General features: G+C 40.9%; 1 protein-coding gene across 4 annotated transcripts in view; it reads right to left on the bottom strand.

The window, feature by feature from the left end:
- The window catches only part of GRM8 (glutamate metabotropic receptor 8), a 681,950-nt gene that overhangs the window by 541,192 nt on the left and 118,873 nt on the right, over positions 1–21,885 (bottom strand). For all 4 annotated transcript variants that reach the window (XM_074315645.2, XM_019749052.3, XM_019749054.3 and 1 more), the window contains exon 3: positions 3,416–3,632. In XM_074315645.2, the coding sequence (XP_074171746.1) occupies positions 3,416–3,632 (217 nt within the window). The remainder of the gene's footprint in view (positions 1–3,415; positions 3,633–21,885) is intronic.

The raw sequence follows: 21,885 nt of genomic DNA, 5'->3' as shown, positions 1-21,885 counted from the left end.
ACCTTTCCCACCTCAATTATCAATTTTGTAAGAATGAGCTTTAGATCTAATCTCAGTTCCTGCCTTGGCTCTAGACCAATGTTCTTTGCTGCTCTTCTTCACAAAGACTTGTACTGGTACCTATGATTTATTGTGTTTATAACTAAACTATGCTGCCCACCCCAAACCAACCTTTCCATTTTACTGTCTCTTTCCTATTCGTGGCACTTGCATTCTCCCAATTGCCCAGGTTCAGAATTTTAAGTTCAACTTTACTTGTTTTCTAATCCTTGAGCTCTGCTTCCAAGCGGTTGCTGAGTTCCATACATTCTACCTTGAAAATGTCTCTCAAGTCTGTTCCCTCTTCCATTTCTACTATTACTGCCCTATATCTGGTGAGATTGATATTGCAATGGCCTCTCAACCAGTCTCCCCATCTTCCTCTTCTGATTTGTACACTCTTAAATACATATCCTGATAGATCCCTCTCTCCTCAGCAGTTTCCTTTACTGTCTGGCAAATAAAGGATAAAATTATCAGGTGGAATACTCTATTATGTGTCCATGTCAAGCCTTCTTATTTTGGTGCTCATACCTCATTACACAAACTATTATTCAGTCAAATTGTGCTATTTGCTGATCTCAAATATATTTTTTGCCTTGTCCAGTAAAAATCCTACAGTAAAGGATGCCTTGGGATGAGACTATAACAGCTAGGATATTGAGGAGCTATTTGTCTTTATTTTATCAAATAACTCCTGCCCCTCTCTCCCCCAGAAGGATCTTGACTAGAGAAAAGCCATCACCGATGTCTCTGTTCACGACTGCCATTTACTCCTAAACTTTGTTCTCTAAGATTCAGGAAGGATACTGCCCCATGTCTCAGACTTTGTTCAAATGAAAAATGTTCTAATCAAACCATACAAGCAATTTATTGCTAAACAGGTTTTCATTTCACTATCATTCCCTTATGATCTGTCTGAATCAGAGATAAAACATAGGAAGTCTCAATGTACCCGGAAGTATCTTAGCAATCAATGTTGCTAAAGAGGGAAATTCAGAACAGATTACAGGAAAATTTATAGGAGATGGGAAAATCCATAATTTCATTATTAATAATAGGCAAACACTCCAGGAAATGAATGCATACATCCCTCAGTCAAGACACTAAGATTTTTTTTAAAACACACTACTAACAGGGTGACAGGGATGCCATCAGTGTCATGGTAAGAGAAGCACGTTCCAGAACTAATGAATTCGTGTTAGTCATCAGTTCACTTCAGAATGGGTTAAGTTGCTACCATTCGCCATTCCCATTAACATCATTGTCATGTAAAAGGTTTAATTTTCAGCTATTTTTGTTCTAGATAAAATCTTTGTCATTAAAATGAGGAATGATTTTGATATGTAATATATTCCATGGCATACTCTAGTGTGGTACTAATTTGGCCTTTTCAGTATTCTGCATATTAATTGACAATGCAGCCTGCCTCCATTCCCCCAGATAAGTAAGAACGGAAATAGAATGGACAGCCAATCAAGTCATAGAATACTGAAAGATCAACACAGAAGAAACATGTTGCTCTAATCAGGGGCATACACACGGCACTAAAATTATTTTCTCCCATACTGATGACTAAGATAGAAACAGGAATATTGAATGGCACTATCTGAATCATTTTATGTGACAGTATTACCAAAGTATAGCAACGCTTCCCCCAATAGTGAAACTAAATATTTCTTATTTTAATCAAAAGAATAAAAGTGGTATCTCACTTAACTTTTAGAACAATGCATTTTATCAGATTCTGCAACGACTGGCAAATTGTCCTGTATTGAATTTTTCATAGCCATCTGTTTCATGTCACAAAAATATATCCAGCAGTTGAAGAATGTATAGGATCACTACAGAAAACTTATCATTTCAATAGATACTCTATTAGTTTCCTTCTTTTGTTGAATTGTCATTCTGGTGAGAACTGACATCAGCTGCTTAAATAATGTATTGACGCTGCTTCCAGAAGCTACTATTTTCGAGTGGGCATTTCCTCTAAGGATAAACTTGGGATTCTTATCCGAGAAGGTAATATAATTTGCCAGCCTTTAAAGTTCAATTGAGTGTTTTGAATCATTTTTATAGCAATAGTGATATAATTTTAAATTCCAAAGAGCAATGATTATGGTAGCATGGACACTTACAACAGGTGTAAATAGTTGTCCAATTAAATCAATTAACCCAATCTGTCCAACAAGGCCCGGCCTTTTCCATCTTTTATGCGAAAGCACAGCATTGGAACAAATGTTAAACATACTACGTATTACGTATAATAAATTTCCATGCCCTGTTATGTGCAAAACAGATCCCAAGCATCTGCTAATCTTTTTCGAGAACACCTCATTCCAATAACTTATTCAATACCTCCTTGTCCTTGCTAATTATGGATAAGCCCAAATCACTCCCCAAGATCTTTTCCTGAGTTGAAGTCTCCAGGAAAGACAATAAATTATCAACATCAGTTCTTCCTTCGAGGTCAAAATTACTCAGAAACAGCCAATGGGTACTTCAGTTTTTCCACAAAAATATTATTAGTCTTACAGAAAAAAATGTAAATTTTATTCAGTAATTCTTAATAAGAGTTATAGTATTTGTTAAGTAACAGTAATGTATCCTTTCATCCACAAAGTCATGTTGTTGGCCAATCAGCATTAAGATTTGTCCTCCCAAGTTGTTTTTTGTTTTGTTCTGTTGGGTTTTTTTTTCCTACATAGTGGAATGGATGTACAACCTCATAAGTAAACATACACGTGGTTACATACCTATAGAGATTTGTCTAAGCACCTTTAAAAAAGCCCAGAACGGAGCTCATCAGCAACTTATTATAACCAAGTTTTCACATCTTGCCCTTCATTTCATTGTAAGCTTCAGAGTTTAAGGTAAAAATAAAAATGCAAAAAGTCAAATATGACAATAACAATATTGCTTACGCATAGCCTTGGGGGCTACTTCAGTATTGTTTTAAAACGATTACCAGTCTTAATCCCTCTAGTGTTGGATGTTAAATTCCAGTGCCTTTTTTTTAATTTAATGACTTGCTAATGTAAACTTCCATCTAGAACAATCAAAAAGTATGTCATTTATTCAAATTTACAGTGACTCTAATGTGCCAGCAAACTCCCTCGTCAAAACAGACATCTTTAAAAAATGTTCGCCTGAGTCAGGAGCTCTATTTCCTAAATTAGCACCAAAGGGTCACCTTGGTAGACCATGAACAACAAAATCATTTATAATAAACCCAGCTTCCCCCTCGAGCAGACAGCCTCGGCCGTGCATCTGTAGGGCTCTAATTATCCCATACAGATCAGAGCGTGCTTGGGCATGCTCAGACTCGCTCAGCCCATCGCCTCAAAATACAAGCATGTGACAAACCCATGCTTACCAATCTCCCTCGAGATCTGAGTGAAGGCCTCCACGCCACTCTCTCCATAGTTGCCCTCAGAAGCCAGTGTTGACACATAGTTCCACCCCAGTTCCGTCACAATGTCCACCATGGCTTGAGCTTGGTAGGAGTCGGGCGGGACCACACGAGAGAAGAAGTCATACCTGGTGTTGTCACTTAGCTCTGGGGCTGTGGATGCATAGCTGATTTGAGGTATCTGCAAAACAAATGACATGTCATTTCAACCTGGGAGGAATCATGTGGAATGATGGATTGTCACAAGAGACTGAACAAGCTATCACAGAAACCGAGATGACAGAGCAACCTGAAACCAAAATAAGGTTTGATGACTACCGGTTTAATTAGGAAGTGTTTTATAATGGTCTGTGGGCTCACTTTCTTTCAAAGCACATTTCTAAACAGCAAGAAAATATGCAGTGTTGCTTCAGGTTCCATGGTTTCTGAAACCAAAGAAAAATAATTGTGCTTTTTGTTGCTGTTGCTGTTTTATTCTGTGCATGGTAAGTGCTGGTGCAAAATTGAAGGTATAGTATATACATGCATCAGAAAGGTCATCTCTGAAATTGTCTTTGGCTTTAGGACATAAAGGCTATACAATAATGAACAGAGACTTTGAGATGAGATTTTTTTTACACTTGATACCATTTCAGTTTTAGGATTATATTCTTGGTAAAGTATTTTAAACATACAGTTTTGCAAATCTATTCATTGATTATTAATATAATCACTGAGTACCACACACAGATTTGGGAATAGCCAACCATGTATCTTCTAACAAAAATATCTTTTCAACTGCCTGGCCCACCCACCAAAAAAAAAAAAAAAGCCACCACAAAACAGGAATCCATACCATAATTTCTTTGGGAAAAGAGACTGTTTTCTGACATAAGGACTGTGAATTACTAGAAGGTTTTCAAAACTAGGACTCCTATGTCATTTCTCCTAAATAAATTCAAACTGAGTAACAAATTAACTACATGCCACGAATTTCCCCCTAAAAACACTTTTAAAATATAACATTCTAAAACTGTTACTCTCCCAGTGAAAAGTGCTATGACAAAAGAACACGTGGTTGCTAAAAGAGTACAGCAGAAAGACATAAAGGCTACACAGGGCACAGGACATGCAGGAAATCTGGCAAACAAGGCAGGAAAGGACATTTCTGCCACTGGGAACTGCACGCCCAAAGCATCGAGTCAGGAAAGGGTGTGATAGATTCCAGGAATTGCAGCATTTCAGACGACAGGAATGTAGGATGCCAAGGGAGGTGTGTCAGGAAATAAAACAGCAAAGCCAGACAGAAACTAGATGATGAAGGGGGAAAGGGAGGGTGTAGAACCAGTAAGTATCTGAAAGACGAGAAAAGGTGCAGTGGATGAGGAAAAAGGCAGGGTGACTCTCAGTTCTATGGCTCTGGTAACTGGGTAGGTGATGTTTGCTATTTACCAAGATAGAGAAAAGAAGAGGAGGCTTGTCAGACAAAAATGATAAGATTAACTTTGATTTGCTTCTTTTGAGGTTCCTGTGAGATGAATGAAAGCAACTAAACAATGGGCAATAATATTGAGAGATCTGGAGTTTACGAGGGTCTTCGTTACTGGAGGTAAAGAAAGGTGGGGGTATGCATAATGGAAGTAGTAGTTAAAGCCACAGGAGGGCAAGCGGTTACTCAAGGAAAGTATAAAGAGTGAAAGGAGAAGGGCAACTTGGGAGGGTGAGCTATGCAGCTATGCGTCTCATCACGCCTCTGCTCCCAGGCTGTGGTGTGAAAGTTCATAGGTCAAAATGACAAGATGCACTAACTCAGGGTGCTTTGTTAAAAATGCAAGTTTGTAGTCAAATGCTCTACCACTGAGCTATACGGCCGGCCGGGTGGCTCAGGTGGTTAGAGCTCCGTGCTCCTAACTCCGAAGGCTGCTGGTTCGATTCCCACATGGGCCAGTGGGCTCTCAACCACAAGGTTGCCAGTTCAATTCCTCGAATCCCGCAAGGGACGGTGGGCTCTGCCCCCTGCAACTGAGATTGAACACGGCACCTTGAGCTGAGCTGCCTCCCGGATGGCTCAGTTGGTTGGAGCAGTTGGAGCGTGTCCTCTCAAGTACAAGGTTGCCGGTTTGACTCCCACAAGGGATGGTGGGCTGTGCCCCCTGCAACTAGAAAACGGCAACTGGACCTGGAGCTGAGCTGTGCCCTCCACAACTAAGACTGAAAGGACAACTTGAAGCTGAACGGCACCCTCCACAACTAAGATTGAAAGGACAACAACTTGACTTGGAAAAAATAAATAAATAAATAAATAAATAAATAAATAAATAAAATGCAAGTTTGCCTTCTACATAAAACATTAACTTTGCTCTCCCTCAGATCCTGCAGCTAATGTCAGTGCTCTGGTGTCAAAGAGTCTGCAGTTCCATCTCCCCAAACAGGGCTACACCCTCTGGCATCCAACCGTCACCCACCACCCCCTGGCCAAATGATTCCAAATCCAGCTTAAGGCTTTAACTCTCCTCTTGATATCTTCGAAAAGCCCTCTACATCTGGATAAACTTTCTTGGGTCTAGAGAGTCCTACTCCATACTGGTGGCTAATGAAGTGACAATGAACTTCCCAAGCTATAAGTGTCAGTCACCCGGGGAACAGAAGTAGAGGAAAGTGCTTGGAGCTCTCCAGGGTGCTGCAGGATCCATTCAGCTTCTGTATAACCTGTATCTCTCTATATTGGCTATAACAATGATTTAGCCTATTTAACCCCCAGTACTTCCCAGTCCTGTTCCCCTAGGGGTAATGTGTTAACTAGCTTGTTATCATTGTGGATCCATGAAAACCAGTCTGACCTGCCTCCTCCCTGCCCCTTTACTTTCTCTGCCAAGTACAACAGCCATCTCTTGGCAGGCTGTTCCCTTGATTAGGTTTTGTGCCTTTGTCGTATATGACTAGTCATCAAGGACACCCTCCAATTTTCAACCACACACCACATCTTGGCCTTTTCACCTTTTCTTTCTCGCTTCCAAGGGACCTGGGAAAGAGACAAGGGAGGACTCAGTGTGATCTACCCCTTAGTAGGTAAAATCTTCCCAAAGATCAAGAGCATGTGCGTTTCTATGTTCCAATGAAAGAGATTCAGCAGCTTGACCTTCACTTTGGAAAGAATTCTGTGCCTGTGGGAATGTGGGTGTGTCTGTGTATGTGTGTGTGTGTCTGTGTGTGTGTGTGTGTGTGTATGTGCATGTGTATGTGTCTCTGTGTCTGTGTCTGTGTGTGTCTCTGTGTGTATGTGTGTGTATGTGTGTCTGTGTGTATAAGTGTGTGTGTGCATGTGTGTGTATATGTGTGTCTGTGTGTATGCGTGTGTCTGTGTGTGTCTGTCTGTGTGTGTGTCTGTGTGTATGTGTGTGTCTGTCTGTCTGTGTGTGTGTCTGTGTGTATGTGTGTGTCTGTCTGTGTGTGTGTCTGTGTGTGTACCCGTGTGTGTGCAGGGGAGCACTCGGTAGTACATGCTATAGCACACTTCCTTGTCCTATTCAGATATATAATAATCCTCTCACTGAGAATCATTCAGAGTCCAGTTGCTGAAGGGCTACTCAGAGTCCAGCAGTAAAATGCCTTACACACCCTGCCTATAATAATGAGCCACCCCTTTCTGAAAATGAGCACAAAGTGTGAAAGTTGAGTGTTTGAAACCAAAACTAATTATCTCAAATTACTACCTTCAGTCAGTCACTTCCACGGCTGTTTAATTAACAGTCAGCATTATGTTTAGGATTAATTAAACAGGTGTAAAGGGTGTACAAAATAAAAGTGCAGAGGGGGAATGGTTGTTTTAATAATTAGGTAAAGGACTTCTCCCCAAACTCTTGAAGAGTTTTCTCTTTGCCTATCAACTTGTGGAAAAGTACTGTGAGAGTACGTATTTGTATTTTCATTTGCTCAACATTTGCTGTAGTGCAGTCTACAATGCTAGACATCAGGGTATACAGACAGCACTTCAAGACAATTTTTCAAGTTGTCATGAAGTCACATCTCATTTTCATTTTATTGTGTTCGACCACTAAGCATTGGCTCATTAAGCATTTTAATTTCTGTGCCAGCATCCCCAATATTTCCACTGTCCTCAAATTAAACCCCTACTGACAACTGAAGTGGGAATTGCTTTAAAACTTGGAATGTTTCTTTTTCTTTTCCCTACACTAAATCCATCCTAATTAATCCCTTCACCCTGGAGGTTCCATCTATCAGAAACAACAACAACAAATTAAAAAAAAAAAAAAAAGGTGGTGGGTAGGAAATAGAAGTAGAGAGGAAAATAAGAGGGAAAATGAGGAGAACATACGAAGAAAAGAAGATATTAGGAAAAGCATTCCACATCAGCTCTCCCATCCTGTGTAAGAAGTAACATCCTTTTTAAGCCTCTGGTAATTCCCACTTGCCCATCCAAAGAATAATATCCAAACTCTTCAGGCTGGCTCCTGAAGCCCTGATGTCACCCTCTGTCCCATCCTCATGTCTTCCCTGCCTTACCCTGCCAGTGTCTGCACCCCCACCCATGCCAATCCCTGTGTAGAGAGACTCCTTTCTCTCCCCCACTTGCACAAATGTAATACCCAGCTCAAAAGTCACTTGCTCCCCGGGACACTTTCATTAACTCCCAGGCCAAGCTGTTGTGTGTTGCTCCTCACTCTCATAGTTTCCATCTTCTGACATTAGAACCACGACAACATGCTGGCTTATGAGACTCTCAGGGGCAAAGTCTCTATTGATTTCCTTGGTGTCCCCAGCACCTAACAGAGCAAGTGCTCAGCAACTGCCTAGAGGCAATGAATTAATTACGCTGGGGCAAGAGTTTGGTACAGTCTCTTCCCTACATCCCACCAAAACACCATGCAGGCTCTTCTCCATCTGCCCCTCTCAATCCTTCTCTCTCCTGCTGCATGTCCTGGAAGGTTGCACCATAATGATAGACCTGGGTCTCAAGCCTCAGGCTTTCAGTTGAGTTTGGGCAATGGGACACCAGTAAGAAATGGGAGAGCCGGCAGAGACAAAAGTCAAAAGTATTGATTTCCCTATCTCCTTCCCCCCCAACTCTATGTTTCTCTACCTAAACCCTCATCCAGAGCTAAAGCTCTCGCCAGGTTCTACTGACCATTCTCTACCCTTGTCCCTTCAGGTCTTGCCACTGCTACTAGTTCCTGCGTATTCCCCCTCCTGCACTGTTTCCTTTCACTCTGCCCACACCTTATAAATAGCCCTTCTGTTAACCTCTCTTCCCTCTGAGTGTGCCAGAGCCTATTAACATACCCTCTCTTCCAGGTCTCTGTAGAAGGGACGTCCACTGCCTTCTTCCCCTACCCTCAACCCTGCCCTGGCCTCCTATGCCTTCTCCATCCACTTTCCCTTCCAGCTTTCTCTGCCACTGTCCTTACATGACTTTTTTTCTTTTCTCTTTCAGTACTTTAGGACATCAAACTGCATCATTTGAAAACACCTGCCCATTTGCTTTTTTTCATTTCTTACTTTCCTTGTGCTGAAGTATCAGAAGAACATGACGTGTGCTTAAAAAAAGACCTTATTTCCATCACCCAAGTAAAGCAGACAATTGAGACAATTAATTGCACAATTCAAAATACTCACCACCATACCTTCCTTAAGCATTTGCTTTAGCCTCCACTTTGGGGATAATTGTTTTTGATGAAAAAACCCTTCCCCTTCTCCCACTCCATTTTCAGGGCAGCCCACAGAACAGATTCCTGCCCCCACCTCAGCCCTCTTGGGGAGTTCCAGAATATGTATTTCCTACCTAGAGCTCCACCTCTTACTCCCCTCGAGCTAAAGCGTCTGATCAGCATGAGGTATCTGTTGTCACCAAGCTTAGGACATAGAATTCCAGTCCAAATCAACTAAGTACCATTTCAGACACATCCACGCAGACACATCATAGGGAAGCAAACAATTGCCACGCAGCTTCTTGCAATGCTGAAAATGGTCATGAAAACTTTATAACCATCTTGGCAAATACTTTGACAGCTCATGGACTGCAGTCTGTCATTAAAGAAGACTAAAGATGACATTTCCAATCAAGGACCAAAGTCACAGATTCTTTAATTATTTGTCCCTTCTTGCTCATCTTTCTCTACAGGATGGATAGGCTAGACAGGGCTGAAATTTCTTATATCTCCCTCACACGGTCTGTGTCTCTTCCTGTTGCCATCACTGAGTCTGAAGGCACATGACTGGGAGGATGATATGGGGTGTAACTAATATGCGAAGGGGCTAAGGGACCTTTAGACACCATACATACGCTTTCAGGTTCCAAGAAGGTTACAATTCCACTCCACCTGCCTTCTTAAGGCCCCCCGCTGTTTGCACATCAAAACACTGTGGTGAGCTTGAAACTTTCTGTGTTTGCTCAAAATGGCATGAATTTTGCATCCATTTCCCCCAGTTTCTGCTTTGCCCAAGATCCCTAGGAAGCCAAGCCACCCCTGCTGAGCAATGAGCCACTTCAAGCACAGCTCAGAGGAAGGCCCTCAGAATCACAGTAAATTGAAGTCATCCGGCAAGAAACTCCTATACTCGTTTGCAGACCGAAGTCAGTTTAAGATCTGAGGCACACATTTCCAGCAATTCCTGCCAGAAAAGATTTTTGCTCTTTTTTATCTTCACAAACAACCTTGTCCATTGACTGTCGAACTTACTGGCGGAGGTTGGTGGGGTGCGATCTGATCTTTGTGCTGTTCAATAGCATCATTGGTTTTCTCTGGCGAATGATCAGCCTGAAGCTGTGCTCTTTCCCCAGGGGGTAGTGCTTGCCTGAACACTCCTTCAGTGATGCTGGCCTTCGCAACAGCAGCCACCACTGCGCTCGCTTCCTGCCACCTGGCCTGGGGATGGATTTGTTGTTGCTGCAGAATCAGGCCCAGAAAGCATAATGATTACAGCCACTAACTTTGTCTTTTCAGACTTCACTGCTCTCTGGTATTAAAGCGACTAGTTGCTTGTGGCAAAACATGAGTATATAATCAGAAATTAGATAAAAATAAGGAGTGAGGGCTAGAACTCAATGTCCAGCAAGGACCCTCCCCTCCACACACTGCCCTGAGCTGTCATGCTCCTCTCAGCTTCAAGAAAATGGAATAAGGAGAGGCAAAAGGAGGAAGAAAATGTAGAGCCAAAGAACAGGATAATAAAGAAGAGTGAGGCTATCCTGAGTTTGCTTCCAAAAACATGAAGAAATACTCCTCTCCTCCCAAACCAAGACCTGCTCAGTACAGTGGACCCGCACAGTGGACAGAAAGTAGGCATCCTGATTTGAAAACTTAGTGACAAATGTGAAGTTCAGTCCCTGTCTTTCCTCTCAGTTGAATTCCCGCAGTTGATTTAGAGAAGATTACAAACTTTTGTGTTTTGATACATGGTGGAGCTTAGCAAAAGAAAAGGATAGAGGCCAATTGAGATGGGAAATTGTGGAGGCCATGGAGAGAGAAAGGGATTAGGAGAGGGAGAGGGAGAGGGGGAGGGGGAGGGGGAGGGGGAGGGGGAGGGGGAGGGGGAGGGGGAGGGGGAGGGGGAGGGGAGGGGGAGGGGGAGGGGGAGGGGGAGGGGGAGGGGAGGGGGAGGGGGAGGGGGAGGGGAGGGGGAGGGGGAGGGGGAGGGGAGGGGAGGGGAGGGGGAGGGGAGGGGAGGGGGAGGGGGAGGGGAGGGGGAGGGGGAGGGAGGAAGGAAGGGAGGAAGGAAGGAAGGAAGGAGAAGATTTTATTGTGCTATATTTTTATTGTGCTTCCCACCATCAGCTCATCCACAGTAAGCTAACTCTACATGCTCACCTGAAAGGGCCTCGGGTTGGTTACCATAGCTGGGTATAGCATGATGTTAGAAGATTTAAGGTTTAGGTTTAGAAGGTGTAATTCCATGATGGGCCAGGATGCAGAATATACCCCTCACCAGAACCTTCCTCTTCACAAATACACGACATTAATAACAAAGTCAACCACAGAGAGGAGAGATAAGATCAGTTCATTCTCATAACTAGATAAATAAATCAAAGATGGCTTGCCGCTTACTGATGGTGAATGTGAAATTTCAGCAGCAAATATGAAGAATATCAAGGCATTGAAGACACACTTCAAAACATAAATAGTGCATTTTTGTCCATATGTATGCTTGAAATCATACACACATATTACACTTATATAGTCATTTTGGGGTTTCAGATAATCCATTTAGATATTCTTCTGAATTGTAAAAGGGTACATTTCTCACCACTCTTTCCAGGATATTGTATGAGTCAGGAAAATGGCACACTCAAATTAGGGTAACTCAAGGAGTGTTCATAAAGTGACTATTTTCAAGGCAGGGGCACTATTTAGGGAATGGCAGTAGAAAGCCCTAATCCAGTAAAAGTCAAAGGAGGGCAGAGGAGGGAAAAGTGACTGAAGCCAAAAGGAGTCATGAACAGAAGTCATCTTGGGAGAAGCAGTGACCTCCCTGGGGGGACACAGCCAGCCCCTGGCAACTCCACAGGGATGGATCGAAAAAAATTATATACTGACCTCTCCTCCCTCCCTGCTGGCTCTCCCCTTGACCAAACTCACTGGAAACCAAGGGGCAACAGGACCTCTTGATATTGTCTGGACAGTTGCCTCCCAGGGCAGCAAACAGAAGACAAAAGACAGAAGGTAGATGTGAGGGGCAAGCAGATACCATCCATCCCGGGTCTCATTTATCATCAATCATTTGACACTTTAAATACACTTATGAATGGCTGTGCAGGTTTCCAGTTTCCTGTGATATACTAATTTTTTATAACGATGCTCTCAAATACTTTTGGCAGAACATCTACACTAAGATATTTTGGTCTGGCTACTGAAAATTCCAATGTTGCAACTCGGCCAACTAATGGAATTTGGGGGGGGGGGGGAGGAGGAAGAAAACTAACATCCTGTTTAAAAAAGAAGTAATGATTTTAATCAAATTGGTAATGACACTTGACTTCTGACCTGTTTATTTAAAAGGAAAGACAAGTAATCTGAGACCATGAAATAATTTACATATAAAGAACCTTAAGTACAAGTATACCAAATAAGATTAATAAACCTTTTTTATATCTGCTAATTACATTTTACAATGAGAAAGCACAGCAGCTCTGAAGGGAAAGACTTGTTATAATTGATCAAGTCACTAGTAATGTGGGAATGTTTAAGCCTAACTACCCTGAAAATAAGTTCTAATAGCAAGTTGAATTTAAAACCTTTACTTTTTTTTTTTAATTTATTGGGGTGACAATTGTTAGTAAAATTACATAGATTTCAGGTGTACAATTCTGTATTACATCATCTATAAATCCCATTGTGTGTTCACCACCCAGAGTCAGTTCTCCTTCCATCACCATATGTTTGATTAAAACCTTTACTTTTTAAGGAAGGGTCTTTAATATTTCAACTAGTTTTATAGTTTCTCTAGTTTTTGGCTTCTCCTGAGCTTCCATTTTTCCTTATTTTAAAAAAGTGAACACTATCTTTTCTTCTTTTCATACATTTCAGTACTCTGCGATGTCTTGAAAATTATAACTAGGACATAAGCAATATCACACCCAAATTAAAAAGGTTAATTCAATACACACACTTTTTCTGATTAGTGGTCAAATGAAACTTACATTTTTTTAAAGGTTACTTTTGGATTAATTCATTCAACAAATTAGCCCCCACTATGTGCCAGACACCATGACAGGCTCTGGGGATAGGGCAGCAAACAACATATGGTCTTCCCACCCGCACGGAGCCTATGGTCAGATGGAACAGACAGGCATTAAATAAACAATCACCCAAATAAACATTTAAGAGCAAGTGTAATGAGTGCTGTGAAAGAGAAATATAGGTTGCAAAGAATAATGGCCTAACTCATCTGTTCTGGGGGCCCTGGGAAGACTTCCCTGCAGAAATGACATTAAGCTGACGCATGAAAAAAGATGGCAAAAGGGAATGAACACTGAACACCAGACATAGATTGCCTCTTCTGTCAGGCTTCCTTCCGATGTGTAAACCACCCAATTTATAGAAGCGACGAGGAGGGGTGGTTGACCGACAGGTACTTAATTTTTAAGGGGGGTGGGGGGGGAGGTGAGGGTAAGGGGGATCGAATATATGGTGATGGAAGAACTGACTCTGGGTGATGAACACACAATGGGATTTATAGATGATGTAATACAGAATTGTACACCTGAAATCTATGTAATTTTACTAACAATTGTCACCCCAATAAATTTAATTAAAAAAAAAAAAAAACTTGCCACAAGCTGAATAATATTAAAACCTAAGACTACCATTTCCTGTGCTTTTTACACACAGTAGTACCGTACATGCATAATTTGAGTTCTCATATCAGAACTATTTAACAAAATAACTATGCAATTATCATCAGGAAACTGCATTATGTTGTCATAGGTGCTAAGGATCAGGAATGAATGAACAAATGAATGGATAGATGGAGGATGAAAAAAAAAAAGAATGAATCCAGCAGAAACTAAGCCCATAGAAACCATTTTGAGGCAAGAGCCCAGGAAAAACATAAATGTATAGTTTATATTACTTACACACTTTACTATTTGTTTCCTTACGAAAATAAAAAACAATTGATTGAAAAGTAAAAAGAAACTTCATTTTTACTCAGGCAGTGAAGGCTTCAGGATAGGATTTCAAAAGACATGAAAAGCAGGTTAGAACTAACCCAGGAGAAAAATAATCTGGCCTTTTTTTTCTTTTTTTTTTTTTTTTTACAAGATAATATACATTTTCGGCACCTCTCACAAGGAGGAAAGAGAAATAAATGGATCTGTCCACCTCTGAAAACTCTGCTCAGTGACCCAGCACCCCAGAGAGACAAGGAGAATGTCATTCCCCGATTTCATTATTTCTAACTACTACTGCCAGGATTCCACTGCATGCCGGAATAAAAGATATTTCTTTGATACCTTCTCGAGAAAGTTTTCAAGCAGCTTGGGATTTCAAAATGAAATCTATCTCTAAGTATTCTTCTAAACAAAACATAGGAAAAACTTTGCAATGAGTTGCTTAGGACAGTCAAAATTATATATAAAGAGTTTGAATTTTTTTTTTTTACTTGAGTACAAAAATATGATCAATTACCATTTGTTATATTCAAAAACCCAAAATGATGCTATGGCACTTTCTTAGCATCATTTGCTAAATCACTTAAAAATTTAACTCTCCCACCCACTCATTCCCATCACTGCTGACTTCAAACCATCACCTAGCATTTAATTTTCCTCTTCTGCTGATTTCCTTGCTGTGTAATCACCACCGTGGTTCAATGTTTCCCCCCAAGCATGTCAGTACTAGAACATTAAAAAATAAAGTTAACAATTATAACCAATGAATTGAAGTCAACAAAACTTAAGCTGAGTGCTATTTTGCCACTCAATCATGCATGGTTTGAATGCTGAAAATAGAAAGAATGCTGATAAAGACTGTGCAAATAAGGCTCCCAGTTGACAATTTCTTGGATTTTTGGTGATTATCTACATTCATTGACATCTTGGTCTTCGACTGATAATTTATTCCCCAGCTGGCATTCAGGTACTGATTCTGAATACCAAATACCACTGGACATTTTCATTTCCTTTATGTTGTCTAAGTTGATGAACTCAGCATGTTAGAAGAGGGTACATATGCGGCTAAAGGTCTTAATTAAAGCTCCTTTACACAGGAACCAAAAAAAAAAAAAAGATCCACGTCCAAGACCAAATAGCTGATTCCATAAATGAGTATCAATGGATAATATGAAAAGTAGATGAAAGAATGTAAGTGACTCAGTTTCCATTATTACGAACTGGAAACACGCCAAGCACATGTTCCTCTGGCAAACACCATCTCCTCATCATAGTGTCCAAACAGCAGTACGTTAAGTTTCCCCAAAGGGGACTGATTAACCCTTTCTGCCCATCTCTGCACCATCCACAATCTTTTTTTGAGGAGACTAGCTCACTGTTCTTAATAAACCCCTTTTATGCCCCATATCCCATCTGCACACCTAACATATGAAACACTGCATGGACATGTGTGTATGCATGCAGACCTATACTTGTGTACAGGTATTTGGTTGGTTTTGCCAACATTTATTCAACAGGCTGAATTAGCCAGGAACTATGCTGAGTGCTCTAGCTCCATTTTATGGATGAGAAAACTGAGATCTGGAGAAGTTCAGTAACTTTCCCGAGGCTGAATAGTTTGTAAATGGCAGAATGGGATTTAAACCCAGGCAGTCTGACTCTCCACTTATCTCTCAAACACCTCTACCCTCCGCTACCTCAGGGTCATTTTAAAATGTTCATTCTTCAGTAGCTTTGTCTTTCATGAGTGCTCAAGTTCCTGGAGAAACCACAGTTCCCTGTTCCTACTTCTTCCGGTCACATACACACCCCCTCAGGGTCACAGGTCATACATAGTTCAGCTCAAGCGTGAACACACCAACTCGTATGACCACATATGATATCATAGTAAAAAGGAAACACTAAGATCTACTATCAGCAAATATAATCTCCCTCCTTTGGTTTCTATCAATTGCTATAGTCCCTAGCCCAGGTGGGTACCAGCAAAAGTGCCAGAGACAAGGTTGGCACATGTAGGACTCAGGCAGGGTAGGCAGCAATCACCCAGGTCCACCAGGGCAGCCAGGAGCAAAAGAGGATGGATAATCAAGGTTCAAAGGCCAGAGAGCACATGTGCAAACACAACAGGGTGGGTAGCAGAGGCAGAGGTCAGGTAGACGGAGACTGAAAGCTATTCCAGGCAGAGGGGACAGCATTTGATAGAAACAAACATAAAAAAATATGCTTCGGAAAAGTGATGGATTCAGTGGTCTTGATACAAGGTGCTCATGAGCCCAATTCATGGTTTCCTGTTCATTTATTTTTTGTTTGTTAGTTTTTGTTTTTCATTTCAACAAGCATTTGTTAAGTACCTACTAGATGCCAATACTCTTACTTGGCTTCTATGAAGACTCACTCGCCCAATTTTCCTTGCAAATCTCTATCGCCTTCATTGGCTTTTATTCCTGTTCTTTTCTTTAAATGTTAGTACTCGTTAGGATATGGCCCAGGCTCTCTTTTCTTTTCATTTCACACCCACTCCAATTCTATACATCCAGTCTAAATCAATTTACTGAGCTCCAGACCCATATCCCATGTATTGAAATATCCACCGGAGTGTCCAACAGCTATCTCAGAACATGTCCAGAACTTGTCATATCTTCCTCAGCATAAACCAGAGGCCAACTGACACACCAAGGGCCTCAAATCACAAGGAGCCAATCAGCCTGGCTCCAAATTTAAGTAAGTCCTACACATTTCACTGTGGATAACAATTACGCAGTACTATGTTCTCCTACGGCCTACAATGCGTGACTTTGGTCTACCTTGTCTGGCCCTCGTCTTCCCTATATCCTTCATTGGTCAGGTTAACCACCATAAACGCAGACTTTTTAAAAATTAAATTTTGGGTGCACGGTTCCTTAAGAGGAAAGAAATTACCCACGTGCTTCAGTATGCAGGATACATTCGCATTGCAAAAGATCAATTTACCAGCATTGACAAGCGTTTCTGTAGTAATGAAGTTTTCTCTACAACCTTGCTGCTTAGTGTTCCCAGCAAACCCACCGCATGAGCAGCACCTGAGAGCTCCTTAGAAAGGCAGAACCTCAGGCCCCACTTCACACCTACTGAATGAGAATCTTCATTTTAACAAGTTCTCCAGGTGGTTTGGGAGCACAGTGAAACTGGAGAAGCACCGCTGTGGTCTCAAGCGTTGAATGTGTATTCACGAGCCCTGTATTTTCTTTTGAAAGATTTCCATATCATGCTCAAATAATTTTTTTAATTAAAATTTATTGCAATCAGCCAAGAGAAAGAAATAAAAGGCATCCGAAGTGGGAATGAAGAAGTTAAATCATCACTTTTTGCAGATGACATGATGCTATATATAGAAAACCCTAAAGACTCCACCAAAAAGCTACTAGAAACAATAAACAAATACAGTCAAGTGCCCAGCTACAAAATCAATGTGCAAAAATCCATTGCATTCCTGTATACTAACAATGAAATCTCAGAAAAAGAAATAAAAACACAATCCCTTTTGCAATTGCAACAAAAAAGAATAAAATACCTAGGAATAAACTTAACCAGGTATGGGAAAGACTCTAAGACACTGAAAACTCTAAGATATTTTCTAAAGAAATTGAAGAAGACACAAAGAAATGGAAAGACATGCTCAAAGAATTTAAATGCACTCGTTGCAAGGCTGATTTTGGTACTTCTGCAGGTTGTCATCATGAGGAGATGCAGATCCTCCAAGGTCACTTGGTGATACTGTTGTTGACTTGAGCATGAGGGTCACGTCCCCTGAGGTAAACAACATCTCCTGATAGCTGGACATTTCTTTTCAAAAGTATTCCACTACTCAAAATTTATAATTATATTTTAAGTGTATTGTGTTTTCTTTCTTTTTTTATTAGTTTCAGGTGTACAAAACAATGGAATAGACATTCATACCCCTCACAAAGTGATAACCCCCCTCTCCCAATCTACTATCCCTCTGACATCGTATGTAGCTGTTACAATTCCTTTGACTCTATTCCCTGTGCTGTACTCCACATCCTGTGACTATATATATACATATATTAAATTACAGTTGACATTCAGTATTATTCAGCTTCAGCTTCAGGTATACACTGCAGTGGTCAGACATCTACACCGTCCATGAAGTGGTCTCCCTAATAAGACAAGTGTCCATCGGATACCCTACAAAATCTTTCCACAATTATTGATTATATTCCCCAAACTGTCTTTTGTAGCCCCGTGGCAATCTTGTGGTTAGTAATTTGTGCTTTCTAGTCCCCTCACCTTCTCCCTTCTCCCCACCTGCCTCTCATCTAGCAACCCTCAGTTTTTTTTCTATGTCTCTGAAACGGTTTCTTATTAGTTTGCTCATTTATTCTATGCTTTAGATTCCACATATAAATGAGATCACATGGTATTTGTCTTTCTCCATCTGACTTACTTCACTTAACATAATGTTCCCTAGGTCAGTCCATCCATATCATTGCAAATGGCAAGATTTCATTCTTCTTTATGGCTGCGTAATACTCCATGGTATAAAAGTACCACAATTTCTTAATCCAGTCATCTACTGATGGGTATTTTGGTTGTTTCCATGCCTTGGCTATTGTGAATAGTGCTGCAATAAACATAGGGGTGCATATATTTTTTCTAATTAGCATCTTGGATTTCTCTGGATAGACACCTAAGAGTGGAATTGCTGGGGCATAAGGTAGTTGCATTTCCAGTTTTTTGAGATACCTCCATACTGATTTCCATAGTGCTGCACGAATCTGCAATCCCACCAAGTGTATTACATTTTAATTGTTGCATCCGATGCTGACATGAAGTTTATTTTCAGTGTCATGGTGTGTGATTAGTGAATACATCACACCCAATGTTGAGTCAGTAAGAAGTTTTTAAATATGTTTCTTACTTATTTGGAACTAACATATGACTTTTTGAAACATAAAAATTTGACAAAGGCTGCTTGAATATCAAATGATTGAATATCAAATATAAAATCCAATGTACCTCGTCCTCAATATATTTCTCACAGCATTCATGTGCAAGATAATTTAGTGATATTCATGTTTATCTGATTCTTGTTGCTTTTGGAGACCCACGAAAGAATTCTTTTCCTTTTCCTTTTTTGTGGGGGGGACCCTCCCCAAAACGTATCAAGCCTGTGTACCCTAGAGAATGAACAGACCTCCTGTGCTAAAGCCTCAACCTACAGGCACTGTACTGACGAATTATCTAGAGAAGAATGAGCACCCAAGGTTTGAGGAGGAGGAGGATGTGGAAATAGAAATGGAGAGAGCATAGTGCTCCATTAGGGCATGGGGAAGGTGGAGATCATGTTGCTCCCTTTTGGTGCCTGGAAACTGTAGGAAAGAAGCCCCTTTCCTGTGTTTGCCATGGAAGAAATGGAGTCACCTCCTTTTAATAGCCTCTGGGGGTTACAAGGAGCATCTCTATAATGAACATCTCTGTAGCACTGGGAACAAGTGAATTTCTCGACGCTCTGGTCAGTGAGGCTCAACGCCAAGTTATCTGATGTAGAAGAAAAAAGAAATCTTGCACTTGAGTTTTAAAGAGCAAACTCATTCCTTATGCCTACTCCCTATCAGGGGGTCGGCTTGAGAACTGACTTTGCGATCCACTGTTATTCTTTAGCAGACACCAGGAAAATACTGTGTATTAATACATAGTAGGTGACCCATATATGCCGTTGATTAACTGCCACTAGTGACAGTAAAATAACTCAGGATTTCTGACTTTTAATATCTGCAGACGACCTGGTAAAACTGCTTCTCAAAAGCTTCCCACATTTTTTGGTGCTTAAGTGAAAATATACTTCACTTTTTTTATGAAGAGCTAACTCCTTTTTCATAGACCATAACTTAGATATATGAAGACATTTATTGTCTTTCCAATTCTCTCTAATTTTCTAAATAGTCTAAATATGTAAATGTTTTCATAATGGTTTGCCAGAGACTGTATGTAAATATTGGGCCCTCTTTTTCAAACAAGAAAACAAAACAAAAAACCTTTCAGGCATTTCTGTATTTAAAAAAAAAAAAAAATGCTATTTGAACCTCAAACTTGATGAGAGGCATCGCTCTTTAGACGCCCTTTAATTTTTTAATTCTAAGGGAAAAATTTTGAGAAAATTTAAAGCAGTTCAAGATGGCATTTAAGAATATAATCTACCTTAAATTGGGACCGATAATACTGAAAATGTAGACTTTTTCTTTCGTAAACAAATAGAGAGCGGGACAACAGTGGGATTCAAGGAAGATAAGAAAAAAATATAACAGGAGGACAAACACACAAGAAGAGGAGGAATTGGAAATGCTGAAAAACACAAAAGAAGATTTTTGATAAGTAATGAAGAGACTATTTTCAGGAGAGGGTCCCAGAAGAGTGAGAAGGTTAAATACCAGGTGAGAAACCAGGACTAAAGAAATAAGGCTAGAGATGGAAGCGAAGAGGATGAATGGAGACAGGAGTGGGGCTTGAGGAATGAACATCAGAAACAGGAACAGCAACCTGAAAGGAGAGAGAAGCAGAAGCCTTTAGCAGGAGATGGAATAAGCAGGAAACCTCTGCTGTCTTTCCAGCCTCCCATTCTTGCTAAGGGGCCACCACCGACCTCTTCGTCTGCCAATCATCATTCTGGACTGCTGTAGTCTCGTGACTATCACCAGACAGATGTTACAATCCAACATGTCTGGGACGACACAAACTTAATGGCATTATTCTGCCTGTGGTTTCTGATTAAACAGTATCAAATTGTCTTTAAAACTTCCTCAGATTTATGGCAATATGGGTATTAGCTCACAACGTCCTGGGGAGCTTCCTGAGTATAATCTGAAACCGGGCCCCATACGCAGAAGGCAGGGAGAGACCAAACCGAGGCAGACCACTCCAGATTGGTAAGTGGCAGTTTCAATACGCAAGAGAACTTATTCACAAAGGCTTATCTTGGGCAATTGCAAAACCACACATGCCCGCCGAACCTTAAAAGCTATGCAGAGGCCTTAACTGGGTTCAGTCACGTATATCATCCAGATGGTCTCCACAACACATTGCTTTCTCAAGGCTATGTCCTTGAAGACGGCTCCCTCTGTGGAAACGGTGGGGAGGAGGTACATTCCAGGCACAGGGGTGGCCTGAGGAGCCCGGGGTTGCCAAGTCCAGTTCTGGGGTCAGCTGGTAGCCACGCTTTCTCAATCACCTCCTCCCACAACAGGTCAAGTATTTTTCAAGCATTTTGTAGAAAGCATCTTTATAATCCCCATAAGAAATAGATGCCATCAGTTAAGGATCACTGTCAATTTCCCACCACAAAGCAGACAAACCTGACTTCCTGGGCACCCATTCTCTCTTCCTTCCTTCAGTTACAACAAAATACATCGATTTTTCTGTCAAGCCTCAACTTGCACACACCGCAGCCTTTCTAGTCTTGACACTAAAGATCATCACCACTCTCTCAAATCATTAACCTCGTACTCTCAAACAGGTCCTTCCCACCAGCATTTCTATATATGCAAGCCTATTAAAAAAAAAAAAAAAGACATTTTTTAAAAAGAAAAGAAATAAAACCACTTCTGAAACTCTCATCCAGCTACAGCTCTCAAGTTAACTTTTGCCTCCACTTTACAACTAAACCCTTCAAATTATCTAAACTTACCCTCTCCGTTTGTAAACTTACCCTTACCCTCTTACCTCCCACTCTGTCCTCAGCATTCAATATGGCTTCTGTCCCGAGGCTCTGCTGAAATGATTCTGGGCAAGGTCACTAAAACTTTTCATATCACAAAATCCAAAGGCCAGATTT

Source organism: Rhinolophus sinicus, chromosome 8, assembly GCF_057876585.1.
Source record: "Rhinolophus sinicus isolate RSI-liver-muscle chromosome 8, RSI-T2T, whole genome shotgun sequence".
NCBI classification, from domain to species: Eukaryota; Metazoa; Chordata; class Mammalia; order Chiroptera; family Rhinolophidae; genus Rhinolophus; species Rhinolophus sinicus.
This window is presented reverse-complemented; position numbering and strand designations above follow the sequence as displayed.